Source organism: Stenella coeruleoalba (assembly GCF_951394435.1).
Source record: "Stenella coeruleoalba genome assembly, chromosome: 18".
Taxonomy (NCBI): Eukaryota; Metazoa; Chordata; class Mammalia; order Artiodactyla; family Delphinidae; genus Stenella; species Stenella coeruleoalba.
Window position 1 is genome coordinate 17,470,012 of NC_137164.1, and position 23,938 is coordinate 17,493,949.

Below are 23,938 nucleotides of genomic sequence, written 5' to 3' on the forward strand. Positions count from 1 at the left end.
TCTTTAACTTGAATCAACTCTTTCAGACTCTTTATGTAAAGTATACTCATCTATCTTTGAATCTACTATAATTCTTGTTTTTCCAAGTGCCTGTTTACTGAGGCTATAGTGTTCCAAATTTTTCAGTTCAGTTCAGTTAAGACTCTTAGATGTCCAGCCCTGCGGGGGAATATAAAGACCAATATAAAGCACAGTCCCAGTCCTCATCTTAAAAGAACTCATGGAACCTCAGACATTGCAGCCAGACTTTCTTGGGGTCTCTTATTACAAGAAGGGTAAGATAAACCTCTCCTGTTTGGCTTCCAACTTGGGAACTCAAAGACATTCAAATTCTTACCAGATTGTGAAATGAGAAAAGTAACATGAAATAGAAACACCTGGTAGTTGGTGTGTTTTACTCAACTGATAAAAAACCACTTTAAAACAATGATTTATGGATTTGAGGTGTTGGTGTGAAATCTGAAGGTGCAGAAAGCTCTGTATGATTAACTAAGTCTTAGGCACATTTCAGTTTTAGGAGCAAATTCCTATTTATTTTGCTGTATTTTGTTGCTTATTTATTCTGTGCCATGCTTAATACTCATTTCCCCATCACCATGTAAGGTGTTAGCTTTTTATCTATTAAAATATTTTGGGAGTTGGATCGACCTCATAGCTTAGATATATATTAAGGCATTTTCTGAGCTCAGAAATATTGAGATGATGAGTCTTTTGGTAAAATTTGCACATAACTTTTCATCTCAGATAGATCCAATAGAAGGCCTAACAATTCATGACAAAGCTGTTCTGGGACCAAGCTGGTGAGTAATTATGGGTTTTATGATGTTGTTGATTTTCCAGAAATCTAAGTATTTTTAGTAATATATTTTCATCTCATCTCTATACTCCTTGAACTTTTGTTTAAAACAATAAGTTTGATGTCACACTGGTGTTTTCCACGGGTTCACTGGCTCCAGGAAGGTAATAAAATTTCCCAAATTTCTTTTTAAAAATTTCCTCTTAGTGGCTTTTACATTGCTAAGTGTGCTATTACAGAGTCAACTTCCCCAGCACAGAGGAAAAATAAAAGTAGAATACGGGATAGTTCGAAGTCTTAGCAAGTCTTTTGTTATTCCAGCAAGGTCTCTGTTAATGTGACCATTTCTGTTATTTATGATAGAGAACCAATACAAAGACTTATAAAACTAAGCTGACATTTGTCAGATGTAAACAGAATACAAGACAAATAGAAACAGCTTACAATTCCCTAAATCATATATTTCTCAAGCTGCTTTCCCTTGACCATTTTATATTACTTCAGGCTTCTGAATTCAGATATATTTTGAAAGCAGCCCGAATTAATTTCGACTTTAACATAACCTAAGGATTCTTTGTAATTATGACTTGTAGATTCTTTGTAATTATGACTTGTATATTAAATTCGAGAGTAAAATTCAACACCAGAGCATCTTTTCAGAAAATCTTTGTAGGGAGAACTTCCAACAATTTATAAGGTTACATTGTTGAGGTTCAAGAATAAGCTAAAATCTTTAGTGCCTTATCAGAAATGAAACTGTAGGTGATGGAAAGAGGCTGAAACAAACATAAGTGGGAGAATAGGGGAGACCCAACTATCACTGGTATTGTTAAGACTGACAAACCATGCTTTGTGATGACTCATACCTGTATATCTGAGATGGATTGATAGGAGTATATGATCTGATAGACCAAAGTTTTCAGTTTGGTTGGCCAAGACAAGCTTCTGCCATTATTTTCTTATAATTTCTTATGATTTTCTTATAATCAATTCAGTCAAGAAGTTAAGTGATGCTCATATGAAGATGTTAAAGTCTTTTTTTTTTTTCCTAAAGCAGGCAAGAGTTTAAATTTGCCTGTGGTGCATCTAACATAAGCCTGTTTTCTTCCAGCCATATGCCTGCCTCCCTTTCTAAAACAAGACTCTCTTTTGCACGTCTTGACATACCAGTTACAGTGCCCCACTCTATGTTGGAGTGAAGACAAGAGGCTTATTACTTAGATAATCTTGACAGATGTGTCTCCAGATAATATCATCTGTAAAATATTTACTAAAATAAGAAACTCAATCCACTCTGAAAGTACACTTTTCCTAATGAATAATATACATTTTTAAATTTTGGTTATCTATCTCCTTCTGAAAACCTCTGGATTGTGAACCCATGACTTTTGAGGAACTGTTTAATTAAAGGCTTAAGTTATTTTAATTTAAACCCATTGTCAGTGTTATGAACTGTAGTTGTAGTGAGCTCTAGAAGGGACGACCTTATTTTGCTCCTTGCAGCTCCTTGCTCCCCAGTGTCTAGAATAGTATTTGGCACACAGTAGATGTCAATAAATATTTTCTGACTGAATTAATTAAACGTATATATACTACATGTTTCCATAGGGTAATGTTTCTATTAGCACATTAAAAAGAACATTTTATTTCTCATCTCAAGCTAATTTCCGGCAAGTGTGAATGACTAAGAACACATAATAGCAGTTTAAACATTTCCTATCTTATTCCTTGCCAACCTGTAGTTACAGTATTTTTTGCTTCACTATTATTTTAACCAGTTATCAGTTTTGAATCATCTTATCAGCAAAGCCGTATACGGAATTAAACAGTGTAACATATATAACCATGCCAACTACACCCAGCTAGTTAAATCACACGCGTGCCCAAAACTTAGCAAACTAGAAATATTGTGCCCTCGAATATGATGCTAGCAAGGGAACCAGGCCAGACACATCATCCCCAAAACTAAGATGACAGACTAAAACAACTAAGTTGGTTTTTTCTGCAGTAAAGAGAGGATGTGTGCCACCAAAAACAAAACACTCATTCATAAGGCTTTTTTCTTATTTGGGTCATTATTTTCCGTTGCTAACCTTAACGTTACTAATCTTGAAGTATTTTGCACTTTTCCATTATACATAATCTTTTGACGTACTATTAAGAAATTTTTTTTTTAAATCTTTCTTCCCTGCAACTTAGTACACAAATCTATAAGTAATTACTAGAAATTTCTGGAGTGTAATTTCTTTACTAAGTGTAGGGGTTTCACAGAAAGGATGGAAGAGTAAAATTTATGTCAGTATGAGATAATAGGCCATACTATGCCATAACATGCCTCCAACCCTGGCACACACACACACAATCTTTCAGGTATGGTTTTTTCTTTCTTTTTTAAAAAAGACCTCCCTGGTCTGATGAAAAGTAAATCTTCCTCCCACACCCAAACCCCACTCACCCAGTTTCCTCTCTACAGGTGACACATATCTTTGCTGAAAATTCCATGAATATAGATATATGAGTATTATATATCTTTCCGCAAATGGAAACTAGATACTGCATATAAAGTGGAAATATATTTTTCCACTTTATACATTGTCTTACTCCTTGCTTTTTTTCAACTTATATATATTTGACAATCCTTCCTTCTTAGTTTATAAACTGCTGTCTCATTCTTTTTAAAGGCTGCACGGTATTTCACTGTATGAACCACACTTTATACCCATTACCTGTTGATGAACTTTGAGTTTACTTCCAATTTTTCGCTGTTATGATGATACACTGTCTCACTTGAATGTGAGTTCCTTGAGAATAAGGATTTTTGTCATGAGTAAATGTTTTAATTCTGAAAACTTAGTATAGTATTCAACAAACGTTTAACGCATGTTTTTGAATGAATGAATGGTACTTTTTAAAATGCTGCTCAACTGCTTCCACTCAATGTTTTTTAACCCTACTATGTGCAGAGTACTTTGTACTCGTTGATCTAATGATTCCCTTTCTAGATATTTATCCTAATATTTTAAAGACGTGTATATAAGAGAAATTCCTACAAGAGGACTCACTAAGTCAAAGTAATATGTGTAGGGGACTTCCCTGGTGGTCCAGTGGCTAAGACTCTGCACTCCCAATGCAGGTTCGATCCCTGGTCAGGGAGCTAGATCCCACATGCCGCAACTAAGAGTTTGCTTGCCACAACTAAAAGATTCTTCATGCCGCAACTAAAAGATACCACATGCTGCAACTAAGACCCGATGCAGCCAAATAAATAAATATTTTTTAAAAAGTAATATGTGTATTTTAAATGTTAGTAGAAGTTATATGCAAAAAGCTTTTTACCAGAGTAGGTGCTAATTGGTAACAAAGGTATTTCTCAACAAGTGTTCAGCACAGTGCTTTACACATAGTAGAGTTAAAACTGTTGAGTGGATCGAGCTCACATTCAAGTGAGAAAAATTTGTTTTTATGATGGCATGTAAGTCTAGATAGAGGAAAGGGCTGATTACTATGCCTAGGAAAGGAGGAAAACAAGGCCTTACAGAAGAGGTACAGTTGAAAGTGGGTTACCCATCTTCTTCATCATTATCATCACTGATAGTTACTGAGTGCCTACCATGCGCCAGGCAGTGTGTTGAATGCTTTACATTATCTCCTTTAATCCTCATATATCCTATAAGGGAGATATATTTATTATCCTCATTTGATAGATGAAAAAGTTGAGGCAGAGAGAGGTTAAATGACTTGCCCTAGCCACATAGCTAGTAAGTGACTTAGTTGGGATTAGAAATCAAGCAGTCTGATTCCATAGTCCATTCTTGAACGCTTTGTAAGTGTTCATGAAGAAGAGAAAGGGAAAGAGGCATTGAAGGTAGAAGGAATGTGCACCAAAGCACCAAGTGCACGGTGTTGTTTAGAGAGCAGCACATAGTTAGTGTGTCTTAAGCACTGTTAAGCTGTGGTTGCCCAAAGATGGCATGGTAGAAGGCCAGAAAGTTAGGGTGAGTACATATCTGACTAACATATATGCCCTAAATATGGAATTTCCAAACCAGAAAATGGCAATTTCTTTTTACTCTAAAAGAGAACAGAGAACCTCATTTCTTTTTCTGAGATTGCTCTGGCATGAGGGTAGTCTCTGGTTTCAGTGTTTTGTTCATGGCAAGAGCTTCAGGCTTTTTTATCCTTTCAAAGCTATAGCATTCAGTTTTGTCTTCAGAGGATACTGTTCTGGTGCTGACCAGATGGAAGCCTTCCATTAATAAAGTGTCAATCAGTAAGCCGAGGACATTAGTTCCGTTGGCCAGTTTTCGGTTATCAGGTTTTATAGAAACATACCTAGGACACACAAAAATGTTCAATTATAAAACATTCCTTTAATAACCAGCAAAACTAAACAGAAATATTTGATTTATAACCTCAAATAAAGGTATCAAACCATTTTCTGATCAGATATTTTTAAAGACTTCATTTATAAATCCAAGCCAGTACCTTCAGGCTACTGAAAACAGAGACTTTGCTGTGATCTCCAAAGTCATTTTAATTCCACATTTAGGAATATAGCTAACATTGATGAATTTTCATTGAGAAATTATTGTCTGGAGCAAACAATTTGATCAAACAATTAAATTAGCTTAATTTTCATATAATGTAATTTAACTATTTCCAAATTTTGTTTTCAACTTACTAAATATTGTTCTAATCGATTTAATTAATTGATTCAATCTTTTTAATGAACATCTGATACATTTACAGTTTCCCCCTAGATCTAATTTTACCCATTACCAGCACCGACATTACAAATTTTCTTTTGTGACTTTCTCCTATCAAATGCATTTTGCAGGTGAAATTTTGCAGATGTTAAATGTCAAGAAGACTTTATTGTCAATTTTTCTCAATAACTGTCCATTGTTGAAGAGCAAGACATGGGGTCAAAAGGCTTCTGGAGTCAAAATGACAAAACTTTCTGGAAAACTCAATAGATACACATTATTCAAGAAAAATATACCTGAACTTTTCAGATTGACTATATGTTGCTTTAATAATGTCAACATAACATGTCCATAAAGATATAGCTATATTGCCCCTTCTTTATCTACCATCAGGAGTTTTTTTTGTTTTTTTTGTTTTTTTTGGTACGCGGGCCTCTCACTGCTGTGGCCTCTCCCACTGCGGAGCACAGGCTCCATATGCACAGGCTCAGCGGCCATGGCTCACGGGCCCAGCCGCTTCGTGGCATGTGGGATCCTCCCGGATGGGGGCACGAACCCGTGTCCCTGCATCGGCAGGCAGACTCTCGACCACTGCGCCACCAGGGAAGCCCCATCAGGATATTTTTATATCCTTTGTGTCCTGCCACCATTTGTTTATGAGATGTGAAAAAAAAAAAGGCTTTAGTTCCAGGCAGCTACCTAAACTGTCTGTGGTTTTATGGGATAAAAAGAGCCTTGGGGTCATCCCTAGCCTCCTTTTAATTATGATTGATAGAGTGGTTATTGTAGCTCACATTTAGAAACCCATTCTAGGCAAAGAAAAAAATTCAATAATAAAATGTAAAAATTATAAAAGTACATATCAAAAGCACATTTATGTTTAATACAGCAAATTTTTAACATTAGTAAATCATTTCATCTACCCCCAAACCCCAGATCTTGATTTTATAGCCTAGAAACTTTTGTCAAAGAGAAAAAATGTTACAGAATGTCTCACAAAATTAAGATGCAAATAGTATATAGTAGGTGATAACAAAGTGGAATGTACTTGCAAGAAATCACTTGGCCTAAATACTTGATTCCCTAAGAGGCCAAAATGAAAAATGGAAGATTTCAAGGCATAAGAAAAAGATAAAAGAAACTAATGGGAACTGGAAAATCAAAACTTATTTTAAAAACTTATAAGGCAAGTACACTTTTCCATTTGAGCTAGTTTATACAGGAACGGTCAGATAGAAGATGGCTACCAAAGAGACTCTAGAATCCTGTGACCATAACTTGACTTGATAATGTGGTATGGCCCTCTGCAAGATGCATGCCAAGTATTTCTAGTACTGTGAACTTGAGAGAGAATAACTGAGCAACTTGCTAGGTTACCAAGACCTCAGAGTGATAAATCATATTAGTAGAACATACTGAACAGCTGGATGATACATCAGGCTCTGAGCAGCCATTCAGGCTCACTCCTCCACTTTCCACCATCAAGAAAAACATCTGAATGGACAGATTCAGACCACAAGGAGTGAGCAAGAAATAAAAATGATTGCTAGCTAAATAATTATATACCTAAGGTGAGCCTCTTAAGACCAAGAGCTTTCATCCGATCACCTGAACTCCCAATAATGTCACCTTATTTGGGTTTCTACCTCTACTTTGAAATTGGAACTATAGAAGAAAATCATGACCACTTATAGGCTGAAAAAAATTCTAAACTTCAAACAACTGAAAAGAATACTCTTTGGGGATGCAAGAAAAAGTCAGTTTAAAAAATAGCTTCTGGTTTTGGAATTTAAATATAATGTCATTCTCTCATTAAGATGAAAAAATTTTTTGTACTATTTGTAAAACACAAACACTTAACAGCAAAGGGAAAACTACTGTCACTGTGTACACACAAAGAATATCCCAACTTGAGTTTCTAATGTTTTTCAATATTATAGTCATTTTCTCCAAATGCATAGCTTTTAAAAATCATTTAGTATTTCCATGATACCTTTTTATCTTGCATGTTTCTTCTTGAAATCAATGACACCATTTTTTCTTAGTTTTTTAACTTTTTAGAAAGGGATCCCCAAAGATCTTAATCACACAAATTAAAAAAAAACAACAACTGGTAATTTCCCTTCTATTTATGTTAGTACCCCACCAACTGTGCCCAGAGGTATCTTAAAACATTTTGAGGTGAAGATAGGGTCTTAGGTTTTCTTCTCAATCAGCCTGTTAGCTGGATCTCTTTCCCCAAAATGACATTTCATGCCTCTTTGGAAAGGCAGGAAATTATAAAGCGTAAAAACTTAAGAATTGTCCTACTGTCCTACTGGGTTCTTCAGCTGGTATGCAGGACCAAGGGGTATGTTGTGGGAGGGGTAAACATTGGTCATTTCTTATGGTTACTGCAAAAGTTAAGAAAATATCCCCAAATATGTCTGTCTACCTTGACCCCAAAAACGTGTATCTTATTTAAATACTGTCAGTAAAGAACATATGTAGACATTTTTTTTCCCCTCCTGAAAATTAAAGCCAGCTTTCACAGTAAAATAACAGTGGGACAGCATTAAGACATTTCTAAGCGGCGAAAAAAGTGTCTGTGACAGTAGAGTGGAAATCCGTCTTAGGGTCCAGCCAAGAATAACAGGGGGAGAAAGTGACTGACTCAGAAGCAACTATCCTTAATATACTGACAGCCTATCCCAGTATTTTGAGTTGTGTAAAGAGTGCCAACAATGTAAGAGGAGACCAGATTTGCCATGAGATATATCTGCCTTAATGGTGTTTAAAAATAAAGTGGAATGGAGAAAAATCAGTAGCCAAATCAGAAGGACTGAAAGAACAACTGTACATAGTGTAATGAAATCATGACAAACTGTTGAGCCTTTACTATATACCAGCAACGAAAAGAAACCCTTGGGGAGAAAAAGGCTTCTCATTCCATAGTAATGGAACATAATCTATAAAATTGTTTCCTCCTACAACTTGAATGACCATAGTCCCAGTTTTCCCTGGACAACTTTGATTTATTCTTATTGTCCCACATAATAACAACTTCTTTCACTCTGAAAAGTATCCCAGTTTGGACAATAATTATCTGGTCATTCCACCCAACTCTGCTGGTTACTCCCACCAAAAAATCATTTTGAGTAATCATTTTTTTCCAAAACTGAAATGAGAAAATTTCAATTTTGAGGGGATACATCAGGAACCGGTGTAGAATAGAGGCTTCAAAATACAAAATACCTGACTCCAGTTTGGTTATCAGTCGTGCTGTCAGAGCCGCACTGGAAAACCAGGTCATGGTAAGAAGGTCTTTGTGGAGGCAGTGGAAGTAAGGTCATCTGAGGAGGGAAGGAGTTACTACTCCAGGTCGGTGCTGAAGGTTGCTCTATAAACACTGTAATTCTCCCAGTTAACATCTCGATTGTTTTGCTGCAAGAGCCAAACACCCTAAAAAAAGCTTGAGTGTTTCGGCTTAGGAAATGTACCTCCACAAGAGCAGGTCTTGGCTGTAGCAGGTGTTCTTGGTTTAAGAGATCCACCAGAGGATCAAGTTCATAGAATACAGCCTCCCTCTGAAGCCTGAGATAGTCTGAAAAGTCAGTGGGTAATAAAAGCTGGTGAGTTCTCAAAAAATCTAAGACGAAACTAAATAAAACACCATCTCTGTCCACAAAAATCTGGCCACCAACCATCTTGAATTCTTGGTCTCTGCCATCTAACATACGTGTCAACCGAGAGGCAGGAAACTGCTTTAAGGTTGAAGACCTTGTGGTGAATATCTTCCCTCCCACGTTCAAAGTGACCAGTTCCTGACTACTCATTTTCCTCTTGCTTCACACTAGAGGCTACACACCATCAGGCACAGACTTAGGAACTTGAAAATCAACCTGTGACCACAAACGTTACATATGATTAAGAAATGTAGGGGAGTGGAATGTAACAAAAACAGAGACCTCGATTTCCAGGTAACTACTGTTAAAGCAAATAGTGTGTCCATAGCTGTGTTTACAAATTTGAGAGTTGCCTGGGAACGTACAGTATACAGAATGAAAAAATAACAGATGAGGAACTCCATAGTTTAAGGAAAACTGCCAATATGTCTGAGGACATATGTCAAATAGATCCCTTTACTATATCTCATTAAAAAAAAAAAAAGAACCTTCATAAAAACCTCTTGTAAATCTATAAAATATACTGGGAGCAGAAAAGCATTCCCCCTCTCCAAACCTCTTATCTACTATGAGTCCTCATGGCAGAGGTAATATTTATAAACATTGTCTTAATTTTTTATATCCCTTTAGAAATTTAGTGGCTAATCTTGGATTGTCAGTTGGGGATAAGGCAGTCATTACCTCAACTAGCAGCTTATTTTGACTACTCTTCTCATAACTAGAATGATTCTTCTGTACTTGAAATTTAGTTGCCACCTTCTTTTCCTGTCCCTGCTTGTATTACCTCCTCTCAACCAAATTAATGGACTGGGGTAAAGACCCTCTGGACTGTCAAGGAATGTCTTGTCCCATGACAGAAATAAGGTTGACTGAAAGCAGTTCGAAGATAAAGTCACTTCTTGTTTTCATCTGAATTCTAAACAAGGTGAAAAAATTATTTTTGTTCTGTGGGAGACAGGGCATCTTTATCTCATGTGAGCAGACAGGACAGCCTTAGTGTTTAGCTGATCATTTTGTACTTTATAATAGCTGATAGATTGTTTCATCTATCGTTAAATTAGTCTTACTACTCTTAAAAAATTCTTTAAACAAGTGAATTGATTGGTTGTACAGTTGCCATGGTACTTTGGAACAACACTTAGCTGCCAGTAAAAAGGCGGCTTTTCCATTTCCTGCTCTTGCAATGTGTTTGTTTGTTTGTTTTTACCCATGCCTTTGCTTGCACAGTCACCTAAGTTTTGTAGTTTACCTCCAAACTCCTCTGGTGATAAATTTACAAAACCTAAGCAGATAAAAGGCAAGCTGAAATAAATCTCCACCCTCCTTAAAACGTAAACTTCGCATAAGGTAATGCCAGTTTTTGTTTACATGAGACTTACATTGTACCAAAAAAAGAAATCAACCCTCTGCAGAAAAAGTTGGAAATTCAATCCATATCTTATTCCTTTTTAAAGAATGTTCACTCTCAAAAAAAAAGTTGCTTTACAAGAGTAGTCTTTATTACATGCTTAAGAACAATCATTATTACACTACCTCATCAATATTAAATCATGTACTCTCTCACATCCCCTTTTTTCATAGCATAAACACAACCAGTATTAGGGGTAGGATGCTTATTTCAAAAGCACTTTAAAAAGGAAGGAGGGCTCAGGACTACACTATTAAATTTCACTTTTATCTTTATACTACCTAATTTCAACAACATGTGTAGGACATTGTTTTTGAAAGGAATACTTGTGGAGGAAAATATCTGACTGGAATCTTGACCAAATCTGAACTACCACTCTGTATTCTGACAAATTTCTAACAAAAGACACAGAACTATGTACTTCAAACAGATTTTATAACAGTTTATATTTGCACACAAATTCTGCCACATTGTTCAGCACCACCAAAGTGAAATTCTTTAATCTTTCACTGAAAATGAAAAACCCATCTGCCAACTGTTCCCAGTAGAAAACTGATTGTTCTACAAAATCAGCTGATTTAGTCAGGTAGGAACTAAAGTTTGAAAGATTGTCTTTCCAAGTTGTGATTTCATCAAATAAAGACCATTCTAGGAATATGGTAGGACTGAAGAAAATGAGAAAGCCCAGCAGAATGATTACCACAAATAACAGATAAAAGTTCCAAGGAATCTTGCTAATGAATGTGCCAGTGTCTTGAGGCAAAGAAAGTTTATCCACATCTACTAGTTTTATGTCTTCCCACTGACTGGTATCAAAGTTCTTCATTAAAGGGCTTGAGGGCAAATTAGAGGGAGGCAAAGGAGTTTCCTTGATGACTTTTATTTTCTCCCTGAACTCCTGCATCTGTTGCAGAAATATGATGGGTTCTGACACATCTTTGAAAGCCTCAGCAATGTTAAAGGCCATTCGTTGTTCCTGCAAGATGGTGTTGAGTTTGTTGATCTCTGGGTCATAGGCCTGCATAACTGCAAGTTTCATGGTCTCAAAGTCAGAAAGGATTTCATTCTTCTTTTGATCTAATGTGTGTTGTAACTTCTCAAAAAACTCCTTCACTTTATCTGAATCTTTAGTCAGCAACTGTAGAGATTTCCTTTTGCTAGTTTCCAAGGTATCCAAGCGAGAAAGAGCATCTCCCCGACGCCAGGTCTCAAAGCTCTGGAAGAGGGACTCAAAGGCATCCCTTTCCTGAGCATAGGCATCTTCGATAGAACAGAAGACATGCTTGGTGTGGTCACCACGAGTAGCACAGATCCCACAAATCAGCTGCATATCAGTCAGGCAGAAAATGTTGAGAGGCTGCCCCAAGTGTCCTTTGCACACTGGCATTTTGGGAGAGATCTTGATCTTGTTATACTTTTCCACAATACCCTTCAGGGAGTAATTAACCTGCAGGCTACTGACCCCGGTGGCTGAAGTTTCCTTGCGGCATGTGGGGCACTTGAATGGAGATGATCTCCACAATGAATTCCGCACATTCCCCTCTAAGATCCCTTCTAAGCATTTTTTGCAAAAGTTATGCGAGCAAGGCAAAACTCGAGGATCGTCAAACAGACTGCAGCAAATTGGGCACGTGAGATCTTCTTCAAGCAGCTCCATCACATCTCCTACCAGAGAGAAAGAAACATTTTATTTTACTCCAGTAACCCCTTCATTTGGACTACGGACTAGTTAGAAGAAACTATCTTCACAGCCATTAAAAATGATTTTTCACTGAAATAACCAAACAAAGAAAATAAGTGAGAAATTTGTGAAGGGAATGCACACCAAAGCAGATTTAATCTGCTGGGACTAGAACACGCTCCTTATTAGTAGGGCTCCCTGTACACAAGGCCTTTGTGTGGGCTTTCCAACAACAGTCTTTGGCTGAGACAGGGTTAGGACTAGGACAACTGCAAGTTGAGCCAGCAGGACCCAACTGCTTGTTTTAAAACAGAGCTGACTACTAGCTGTCAGAAACAAAGCCACTCAGTGTCTGAAGAGAATGAGCTCTTTAGTCTGGGCCCACAATTATAAAATGGTATGCTATTTAAAGAAAGCAGCACAGAAATATAAATCCAAGCATGCACAGTCATGTAGACTTTTATTAAAAACTGGCATATTTTTCTATTTCAAAGGCAAGATTACAATTATTAAAATCAGAGGTAAAAACATAAAATGAGACAGCTGCAATTCATTCTTCCCTTGAGAATTAAGTGAATATTTTTTCAAACCACTGGAACAGTAATCAAAGCCAGTGGGGACAAACCTGGGCGTCCCTAAGACTCTTCCAAGGCATCTGTGAGGACAATACTATTTTCATAGTAATACTGAGATGTTATTCACTTCTGGCACAATGTTGACAGTGCACTGTAAAAGGAGCAATGGTGAGTAGACACTGCTGGAGCCTTAGCAGGAATCAAACAAGGCAATAGGTAGCACCAAACTGGATTCCTGGTTATTGTATTCTTCACCACCACGTACCCACGGTGGGGGCAGGGGTGAGGGCAGCCAGTTTCATTTTAGAATGTTCTAGATGAAGCAGTAAAAATTACTCATTTTACTAAATCTTGATCCTTGTGGACATGTCTTTTTAATATTTTGTGTGACAAAATATGAAGTAACCACAAAGCATTTCTACTGCATACCAGCAGATACTGTCTGGAGGAAAAGCAATTAGGTGATTGAGCTACAAGCTAAATCAGCCGCTTTTTTCGTGAAACACCATTTTTACTTGAAACAACAAATGACGAACTATGGCTGTGCAGACTTAGGTATCTGACAGATTTTTTTTGAAAATGAACAAAATGAACCCATCACTTCAAGGGAAACAAATGACAGTATTTCTCGCCAATGATAAAAAGTTGAATTTTTGAGTGAAAATTGGATTTTGGAAAACATATTTGCCACTTAAGAGCTTGTAATGAAACAAGTGGTGATATTAACATGTGGGCTTTGGCTTTTTTAGAGGAGAGATCATGTATAATGAAATATGTCACTATTTGGAGATCTATATTACACAGTGAACTAATTGGTTCAAATCACCAATGCATGTTATAAATCATACATTCTAATACAGTTAAATATCTATATATAATACACATGTAAATAAAAGCTCTTGGGAGCCTTAGTTTTTAAGTGTAAAGGGGTCCTGCAACCAAAATATTTGAGATCTCTGACCTAGAGGATACCATAGAGAATACCAATTCTCAATTCAAGTTTATTCTTTCAAAATGTACACTTTAAAACTTTTATCCCTGAAGTTTTAGAACCACAAATAGTGCTAAATATGTCCTCATTCAGTTTACTGAGGGATATATACACACACACATATAACATTACCACCAAAGTAACAAAATAGGGTCTACTAATCTCTATGCCATCTTATAACCAAAAGTAAATAATTTTTATTATATAATACTCTTTTTTAAAAAATATTTATTTATTTATTTATTTACTTGGTTGTGCCAGGTCTTAGTTGCGGCAGGTGGGCTCCTTAGTTGTGGCTCGTGGGCTGCTTAGTTGCGTCTTGTGGGCTCCTTAGTTGCAGCTTGCCAGCTTAGTTGCGGCATGTGGGCTCCTTAGTTGCAGCATGCATGTGGGGCCTATTTCCCTGACCAGGGATAAGAACCTGGGCCCCCTGCATTGGGAGCATGGAGTCTTAACCACTGCACCACCAGGCAAGTCCCAGGAAGTGAATAAATTTTAACAGTAATTTTAAGAATCACAATTGGAGCTACAATCTAGAAGATAAATAGTATTTAAAAGATAAGCTGAACTTGCAAGACTAATTAGTTTATGGTTTTCTATTAGGTTGTGAGAGATATATGTATAACAAATATATAATACATATATATGTAGAATTAAAGCAAAGAGTATTCTGTCAAATTTAGTGTTACACGGCAAAAATGCTGACGAAGCTTATTTTTCTGAAAAATCTTTTGTGACATGGCAAATCATACAACCTTTGAAAAGCACTGAGAAGAGAACGGCTACAGAGACTGAGGTTAGTGTGCTCTCTAAGAAGTTATCAAGCAGCTATAAAACATTCTGACTCTTTAGAGCAAAGAAGGAAAACTTTTGATGATCTTCCATCACTAGTCCTGGGGTTCTACACTTTATCACCTCCATTGATTTCTGTCATCTTTCACCTAAGAATTCTATGCTAAGGCTAGATTTTGGAGTAAACTGTAGGAACAGGAAAGTAGTGGCAGCAGCATTCAATAAAGTAAACCTAATTTACTCATCCTTGCAAGGTTAACACTTCCAGAGAATCCTATCCAAGCACATTAAATAAATAAAAGGAAAAACAAAGGATACCAAGTTTTGTCATGAGAAGGAGAAAAAAGGCACCCAAGACAAAGAGAAACTTTGGAGAAAACTGAGGGACCAAGAAGAATTTTAAGGCAATCAAGTATGATCAAAAGGAAAATGTCACAAACAGGAAAATTTAGAAATAATAAACAGTCATCCCAAAGCCACAATCAATTTACAGCTCTTAAAATGAACCAGAGGAAAAAAGTTGGTATTTGGAAAGTCCCTTTTTTAAAAAAATTGCATCAAAATCATGGTAGATCCTATTGTTCCACTTTTCGTGATATAACTTACAAATTTTGGTTTATAATTTAAAGATTCTCATTTTAATCCACATTAAAACTAAACACTATTTTCTTTTCTTAGCTTTATACTCAAAACTTTAATCACAAAACTATGTGACCACTTCCACAGCTGACTTTTAGAGAAAACTGAGACATATAGCCTAACAACCCAAGAAACCATGGCAAGTTTGTTGCCTTAAAAGTTTTAAAGGAAAATACATAATAAGGTTTTTAGTCTCACTAAGTGAAGGGTATGCTTTTCACAGTAAAGGAACTTATAGATCCTTTTCTAAAGTGTGGCTAACACATAAAAATCTAAATAAATCAATTGAGCTTACTCCTTTGATGAAACCAAAGTACATATCCCCCCCTTCTGGGGGACAAATATAGATATCAAGAAATTTTATGTGAACAAAATTACTGTTCACCAGTGATAAAATTTCAACTTAACCAATGTCAAGTTAAGTATATAAAGGCAAATAAGTTTTCCAAGATTCATTTCTTCTTTTGAATTAAAAATTTCCCAAGATTTATTTATTTATTTACTTATTTATGTATTTACTTATTTAGGCCACGCCATGCGACTTCTGGGATGTTAGTTCCCCAACCAAGGGTTGAACCCATGCCCTCAGCAGTGAAAGCGTGGAGTCCTAACTACTGCACCACCAGGGAATTCCCAACAATTTCCCAAGTTTTATACCAACAAAGAAAGTAGCCAAATATATACCTAGTTATCTACCGCCTCTCTGGTTTTCCACTTCATTTTCCTACCATATTTATACTTTAAAATATACTTTTTAATTTATGTAGAATAAAACTCACTCCTTTCAGTACGCCGTTCTATGAGTTTTGACAAAGGCACAGTTGTATAACACCACCACAGATTTATTTTTAAGCAAACATTCAAGATATCCACACTTAAGGAAGACTATGAAAACTGTTTGATCAATACAACCTTGAGTAGGTATATAGCAACAACAGTCTCTGCAAATGAAAACAGTAACACAACAACCAGAATATTAAAAATGGAAAAGCCAACACTTATAAAGGAGTCAGAAAATAGAAGTAAAAGCTAATATATATGACTTCTCCCTCCTGGAAGCCCTTTTGTTTTTATATGATCAACCCAAAATGATTACAATTGAACAGGTGCTCATTTTATTCACTCTTAAAAGGTAATTTTAATAAAACCTTTTGGGCTCCCCTGGTGGTGCAGTGGTTAAGTAATCCACCTGCCAATGCAGAGGACACGGGTTTGAGCCCTGGTCCGGGAAGATCCCACATGCCGCGGAGCAACTAAGCCCGTGCGCCACAACTACTGCCCACGCACCTAGAGCCCATGCTCTGCAATAAGAAGCCACCGCAACGAGAAGCCCGCGCACCGCAACAAAGGGTAGCCCCTGCCCGCCGCAACTAGAGAAAGCCTGGGTGCAACAATGAAGACCCAACGCAGCCAAAAGTAAATAAATTTATTTAAAAAATAAATAAAACCTTTTAATTAAAAGAAACTTTCCTATTAAATCTTTGAACTTCATTAGTTGATAGCAATATAAAGTTCTAAATAATACCCATGATTTCTTTCCCAAATCCCATTACAGAAGAAAAAGAAAAGCCAATATATTATACCTTATATCTGAGAGATTTAAATCAAATTTCCATCCTGCTTTGAGGCATCTTTGAATTCAGGAATTTCAAAGCAGTATCTAAATACCTAACAAGTAACTAGATAGCAAATTCTGAAACTCACTTCATAGACAAAACTAAATTACGTGAGCTCTACTAAACAGACAGCCACCAATCAACCTTATCTTGGAACAAAGCTTGGAATAAAAGAGCTCACCTTTAAAAAAAAACCACTTCCCCTCATCCCACTAGTTAATCTTATTTTCAAGTTGTATACTGTATTTTCAAGTAGTATACTGATATTTTAGTATGAGATCCACTAATAATCATTTCTTGAAACTTACTAAGAATCTATTAACAACTACTGAAACTAGGTAGAGGATGTAAGGATATCTATTGTAATTTTTTTTTTTTTTTTTGCGGTACGCGGGCCTCTCACTGTTGTGGCCTCTCCCGTTGCGCAGCACAGGCTCCAGACGCGCAGGCTCAGCGATCATGGCTCACGGGCCCAGCTGCTCCGCAGCATGTGGGATCTTCCCGGACCGGGGCACGAACCCGTGTCCCCTGCATCGGCAGGTGGACCCTCAACCACTGCGCCACCAGGGAAGCCCTCCGTAATATATTTTTAATTTTCAGTATATTTGAAAATTTTCACAATAAAAAGTTGGAAAAAAAAACCTAAAGAGGGGACCAATAATAAGAAAACAATATTGAGCTAAAAAAGTAAAACTTCAAAAACATTAGCTAACTATGATAAATTTCACAGAGAGTTTAATCTGCTGTAATATTGTTTTATCTTTTATAAAATAAAAAATATATTATTAGAATCTCTGGATCAAGGCCTGTGAGGAGACTGACATACTTGTTTTGCTCTCAGTCTATGACCTTTGACAAACCACTTATACATATTAGTTTTTCTCCTCATTGAATAAGTGTTTTGAAAAGTATCTAACAATATATGAAAATTATTTACCAAGGTTTTTTTTGTTGTTTTTTTTTGTTTGTTTTTTTGCGCTATGCGGGCCTTTCACTGTTGTGGCCTCTCCGTTGCAGAGCACAGGCTCTGGACGCACAGTCTCAGCGGCCACGGCTCACGGGCCTAGCCGCTGCGCGGCATGTGGGATCTTCCCGGACAGGGGCACAAGCCCGCGTCCTCTGCATCGGCAGGCGGACTCTCAACCACTGCGCCACCAAGGGAAGCCCTCAAGTTTTGGGTTTTTTTTTTAATACTCTATATCAATGTGTTATTAACACCTCATTCTGGCTTTTAGAGACTGTTCCCAAACTTATATGATCCAAACAGGATAAAGTGAGATTAAGAAAAAGACAAAATTTCTGATAACTTAAAAAAGGAATATTAAAATTAATATACCATATACTCCAATAAAGATGTTTAAATAAAACCTTAAGGAGCCATAAAAAAATAAAATAAATATACCACATATAGCATCTAAAATAGCTCATCTAATTGTTATGTGGCCCTTGCAAACAAAATATAATTTACCTTTGTGTCCATATAAGATATAAGTAACTTACCTTTTCTGGCATTATCCTAGAATAAGTAGTAGTCAAAATTTCCTCCAAGGTATTTCTAGTAGAATTCCTGATAAATAGGGCAAAATAAACCTAGTACAGAAGGTCCAGCAGCTTGGAAGGCCTACCTACTCAGAAAATTCACAAGTTTTTGGACTAAGGTGACAGTCTCAAAAACAAAAAACTAGGTCATTACCTTCATAGTCCAGAAAAACTTGGAAAAAATGAGTTTTTTCCTTTCCTTCATTCTCTTCTCTGTGCCACTATTTTGCCTCGACTTTTCCTTTGTTTATTCTTCTTTTAACTCATCTTCCCCATTCTATTTCAAGGAATGCAATCTTTTGATTTCCTCTTATTCCTTATCTCACACCTCCTCTTTACCTTACTTCTTATGTTTCTTTCCCTATTTTCTTTTCCCTGTGTCACCTGATAATCACCCAAGATATTATTCTGTAATCCTGTAAATCGGCAGCATTAAATCAATAGTTTTAGGATACCAGCTAGATCAGATATCCCTATCCCATTTTTGTACAACTACTGAGAAATCTATGAGGACACCGGATGGTGGTGAATCCCATTCTCTCCCATCCAGATGAAATCAATTTCAATATAATGAGGGTCTGAATTTGAAGGAAACATACATATAGCCCAAATTATTCTCCTGGTCTGGTAGGAACCAAACCCAGATTACTTATCTTTACCTGTTAAGAGTTAAAATTAACTTAAATTGGAACTACTGACTTCTGCAAAGGTTTTACAAACTAGAAATGTCTGGTTCCTTTTCTCCCAAATAAATGTAAACAGGTTTAAATGAAGGTAGCAAAATTCTACCCCTAGAACAAATTGTCTTCTTTCACAACAATAAACTTGGCAATCATTAACCTAAATTATTATCCCCAACAGGTTGGTATCTATTAAAAGTTTTCATCATCTAGCTCTGCATTTGAGATTAATTCCAGCTTTCAGAAAGTGATGTCAAAGTCTAGCATTCAGTACACAGCAAGCTAGATCTATGTAGATAAGTGAAATTATTTACGTAGTATGTAATACTGTGCCAAGTGAAAACAAGTATTTAGTGGATAACTAATAAGTACTACCTACCTGCTAATAAGCACTTACTTCTGAGATGGAAATGTAATTGGTCTGAACAAAGTTCCTTTTGCTCAGTGTAGAATTACATACGCATTTTATTCTAAGTAAAACTGATCTAGAAAATATTTCAAGTAGAAAGCTAATTATGCTAAACTTTAAGCAATTTTTAGGTTGGCTGTATTCTATAATACTATGTTGGCACTCCTCACTCATATTCAATACTGCACATATGCAGGGGAAGAAAGGAAGAGCTCCTCTGGGAGTTTTAAATGGGGAGCCAGGTTACTGCCAAGGAGATATACTTGTGGTGCTTATGCCACAGGAAAGACAATAATTTAAACTATTGGCAAAAGTTTTCAGTTCAACTTTTCCTTAGAAATATATTTACATCTATAATGCAAATGAATTAGAAAGCGTTCACATTATGGGAATTTGCTTTATATTTACAGAAGGCTTAACTGGAATGTAACTATTCTGTATGTCAAAGGACACCTGTTTTTAGTTAACTGTTATGAGTACTATTCCTCTAGCACCATTCTAGTATCTAAAAATCCCAAGGCAAGGTAATGACAATGGCAGTGTCTTTCATGAATAACAAAAATGGATAATCCAATGATATTTTAAAAGATGAAATATAAGCCAAAAGTCAATTCCTGCCCTAAATTCAGAAATATAGCACATTTACAAAGGTATTGTTACTATAAAAGGTGTGATAACTGCCTTACAAAAGGACATAGAAAGCTGACACCATACTGAAGTTGGAGAGGTTATCCATGCAAGTGGACTTTGTTTTTCTAAAATTATAAAAGTAATTTGTGATTATAGAAAATTCAGAAAATACAGGAAAAAAATTACCCATAGTTACATCAGCAAGGAATAACCATTATTATTATTTTGGTATATTTCTTCTAACATTATTTTGGCACATTCCTCCCAATACTGTGTGTTTGCACACACACATATTTTAACAAAACTGGAAGCATAACACAACTTTGTATCCACTTTTTTCACTTGTTTTATCATATGCATTTCCCCTATTATAAATTCTTCTAGAACATGACCGTCTATCTTATGGATATGCTGTTTCTTATTGACTGCTTGTTTTGGGTGGATTATAACATTTTAATGAACGTTCTGTAGAAAAGTCTTAGTCCAACTGTTAGGTGGGTCAAAGAGTAGGAACATTCTTAAGGCTCTTGAAAAGACTGCCAAGTTTCCCTCTAGAAAGGGCATACCACTTTCTGAACTCTGACCAATGATGTATGACAGTACTCCACCTCTCCATGCAATTCCCAACCTTACAACAGAATCATACGTTTATAGAGCTTAGTAAAAAAATAAGAAAAAGGCATAGTTTTTTACCATACACTTTTTTACCATACCTACCTAAGTTTAAAATATAAAACAGTTTAAGGCAGTTAATATTAGTATGTGTCTACGTATTACCAATATATAAGAATATATGGTGCTTAAAGTTATGGAGTAGGAATAAAACAGAAGTACTGGGCTTAAAAACATCTTAGAGATCATTTAGCTAAATACCTAACTTTACAAGTGAAAAAACTGAGCCTACCCTGCTCCCCCAAACTGTACACAGCAAGCAAGGCATAGGACCTGAGTTTCCCAATTCTCAGACCTTAGCACTATCCAGAAAGTGGGTCAGGAATTCAGTATCCTCATTCATCAAATGGAGAACCTTAAGCATGAGCTCTCTAAATCCCTTCTAAAATTCTATAATTTTTACAAAGTAGGTTGTAACAGGTTCTCCAGTGAAGGGTAAAGAGCACTGAACCTGCATCTGAATACCTACCTTTAAGCACTAGTTTTACCCTTCATGGAATGAGGATTTTTACAGTACCTACCTCATGATGTTCTTGGAAAGACTAAGTAATGTGTGACAATTTTGTAAACTACTGAGCTACATCAGTGTAAGGTGGTTTAATTACATATGTGTACAGATACTGTGAAAACTGTAAATACTCATTTACAGTGTTATGTTAGAGCATGAGTGTATTAACCAAGAAAGGTCCTAAAGGAGAGATGGACTCCCTTGAACTGTAATTTCAAGGGAGGACAAAGTAAGTATTACATAGCATAGCAGGTACAAAGCATGTTCGTGGAAATGGGCATAGCTGAACAACAGCTATGGCAGAAGCAGGGCCAGGTAACCAATAAATGTAGAGAATGAAAATAACCTGGTGTTATGGAAGGACTTGCCAGAGAGGTTTAGTGCATCAGCTGGTGCAAAAAAGATGGTATTTTTAGGGAAAGATAGGAGAGCATGAAGAAACATATGTGCTTATTGTGCAAGACAGAAGTATAACCAATTAATCAATAGCTCCATCAAGTTCTACCAGAGGGAGTGGCTATGTAAAATAAATTCTGCATTTAAAATACCTTTTATATAAAGGTCTGTAGAGTCAGAAAACTGAAGCCCTGTTGTATAAGCCCTAGCAGCAGTGACACAGAAGGAAAAAGAAACCTATTATCAAAAAGAAAGAAAAGCTGCTGTAGCCTCTTTTCCTTTGCAGTGTGAATCTCTGGATTATAGTATGTTTCAAATAATTGTCACATAAAGAATTTCCAAGTATATAATCAATTTTTCTGAGTTTTGACAAAATATGAAAAGAACAAAGACCATCCATGAGGGTGGGAACACATACATTCTGCACAGAGTTCAATTTTGAAAGGTTCTGGGCCTGACGAAATTGGGTGCTTTCTTTTTTTGTTGGTTTTTGTTTGTTTGTTTATTTGTTTTTAACGTAGGGAAAAGTATTGTAGTTTACCTCTGTCCCCTGCAAGCAGGTGTATTGGTCAGGGTTACAATTTCCCAGGGCAGAGCAATCAGGTTTTGGTTTTGTTTGGTTTTTTTTTTTTTCCACGTCGTGACTGGAGGCTACTGTAAAGAAAGAACAAAGAAAGAGAGGGTATTATGCATTTATGTGCAAAGGGTCCTTAGTCTTCACCCTCAATTTTTTCAATCATCCCCCACAAATAAAGCCAGCCTGCTAGGACCTGATGAAAAAGCCAGGAGCATGGGAGAGGCTGGCCATCTCTGTGCTAAGGAGCTTCTCGGTGAGGGCGCCCTCCCACGGGGCCAGGCAGCCTCCCCAGGTTCAGTGCCAGGGGGTGGTCGCGTGCTCTGACTCCGGTTCATGGTCGCCTTTTCTTTTGTAGGCGATCCCGAGGCGCTGGAAGTGAACCCAGGCGTGTTGGGTAGCGGACCAGGTTTTCAGCAGCCCGGACGCGCTGCCCCCGCCGCCCACCCGCACGCCGTTTCTCCCCATCCCCCCGTTCCGGGGCCTGGCTGCTTTCCGCTGTGCTGCCGGGACTGGAGCGCCGACTGAGCTCTCCGCCAGCCCCCCCGACTCACGCAGGTGCCTGCCCGGCCAGGGCAAGTCCCCACCCCTCTTCCCCGTAAGGACCCGGGCGGCGGGTACTTATCTCGGACCTCCGGGGCCGCTGGAGGGTACCCACCGGGAGCCGCGCCGCGGCCAGTCCTCCAGCCGCGGGCACCGCGCGCTAAGAGTCGGAACGGCTGCAAAATGGATTCGCGGCGCCGACGGGCCCCGCCCCAAGGCCCTCCTCCGCCGGCACCTCGGTCCGCCTCCGAGGCTAGGCCTCGCCTTTCCCCCGGGGAGGGAGTGGGTGAGGGGAGGCGGAGTCCTTCCGGTATCTCCAACCGCCACCGATGACCGCCGCCGGCCGCGGTGCGCCTGGGAGAGGGGAGGGTTGCTGGCTGCTGGCTTCTCTCCTTTCCAGAGGGGCTGCGCGCGCCCGCGAAGCGCCGTTCCCCGGGCGCCGGGAAGGGGACGTGGATCGCGCAGACCCGCGGGGTCGGCCTGGACCGAGCGCGGGCGACGGGTGGCGGCGTTGTCCCCGGTGGAGCCGCCTGGGAAGAAAGCCGGCGCGCAACAAGATGGTTGGGTTTGGATTGTTGTACTTTTTTTTTTGTTCGTTGCATTTTTAGGAACAAAAAAAAAAGCCCAACCCTTCACACCGCTTCATCTGCATCTCTCAGGACCAGAGGCCCGGCCACAGCGGCTTGGGGGGACGGAGACGACTGTCCGCCCCGCACCCCACAACCCGGGGTGGGTGGGGCGGGCGCCCGCGCTGCTCCAGACGCAGCACAATCAAAATAGTTAACTACTGCACCCACCCACACCTTGCATCTATGTATTTCTTTGCAGGCTTTAGGCCGAACACTAGCCACCCAATTCAAGGTTTCTTTTTAGGAAAAACACCACTGCCCTTTTCTTTGGAGAGAAGGAAAAACTCAAGTATGGCTCTAAATTATCAGCCGCTAGCCTGACTCACTCTTCTGATGTCCGGCACCCTGTATAGGGACCTTCTCTAATTAGCAAACGCATTAAGCACTTACCAAGGAGCGGTTGCAAGAAGATTGCAATGATGAAAGAATGGCTTCTCCAAAACTTGCCATCTTGGGGGATGTGAAGCATGGACAAAAATCACAGAATAT

The 23,938-nt window shown here is 38.0% G+C and overlaps 2 protein-coding genes across 5 annotated transcripts; both read right to left on the reverse strand.

Moving 5' to 3' along the window:
* Positions 1–4,887: 4,887 nt before the first annotated feature.
* Positions 4,888–10,171, reverse strand: KCNRG (potassium channel regulator; the record flags this gene model as incomplete). The annotated part of the gene is made up of 2 exons (XM_079903399.1): positions 8,737–10,171; positions 4,888–5,128 (listed from the first exon to the last, which is right to left on the reverse strand). Exons 1-2 carry the CDS (start codon positions 9,315–9,317, stop codon positions 4,888–4,890), a joined length of 822 nt encoding a protein of 273 aa, XP_079759525.1. The 5' UTR covers positions 9,318–10,171.
* A 153-nt stretch (positions 10,172–10,324) lies between these two features.
* TRIM13 (tripartite motif containing 13) lies at positions 10,325–23,503 on the reverse strand. Of its 4 annotated transcripts, none has more exons than XM_079902639.1 (3): positions 22,936–23,503; positions 22,245–22,354; positions 12,111–12,240 (listed from the first exon to the last, which is right to left on the reverse strand). In XM_079902639.1, the coding sequence occupies exons 1-3, from the start codon at positions 23,420–23,422 to the stop codon at positions 12,232–12,234; spliced, it is 606 nt and encodes a 201-aa protein (XP_079758765.1). In that variant the 5' UTR covers positions 23,423–23,503; the 3' UTR covers positions 12,111–12,231. The 4 variants fall into 4 exon arrangements, with proteins under 4 accessions (XP_079758762.1, XP_079758763.1, XP_079758765.1 ...); XM_079902638.1 differs by having other exon boundaries at positions 22,245–22,357; XM_079902636.1 differs by lacking the exon at positions 22,936–23,503 and having other exon boundaries at positions 10,325–12,240; positions 22,245–22,358.
* Between the last annotated feature and the right edge of the window lie 435 nt (positions 23,504–23,938).

Coding starts and splice junctions, on each gene's coding strand:
- TRIM13 (XM_079902636.1), bottom strand. CDS start 12,232: ATGGAGCTGCTTGAAGAAGATCTCACGTGCCCAATTTGCTGCAGTCTG.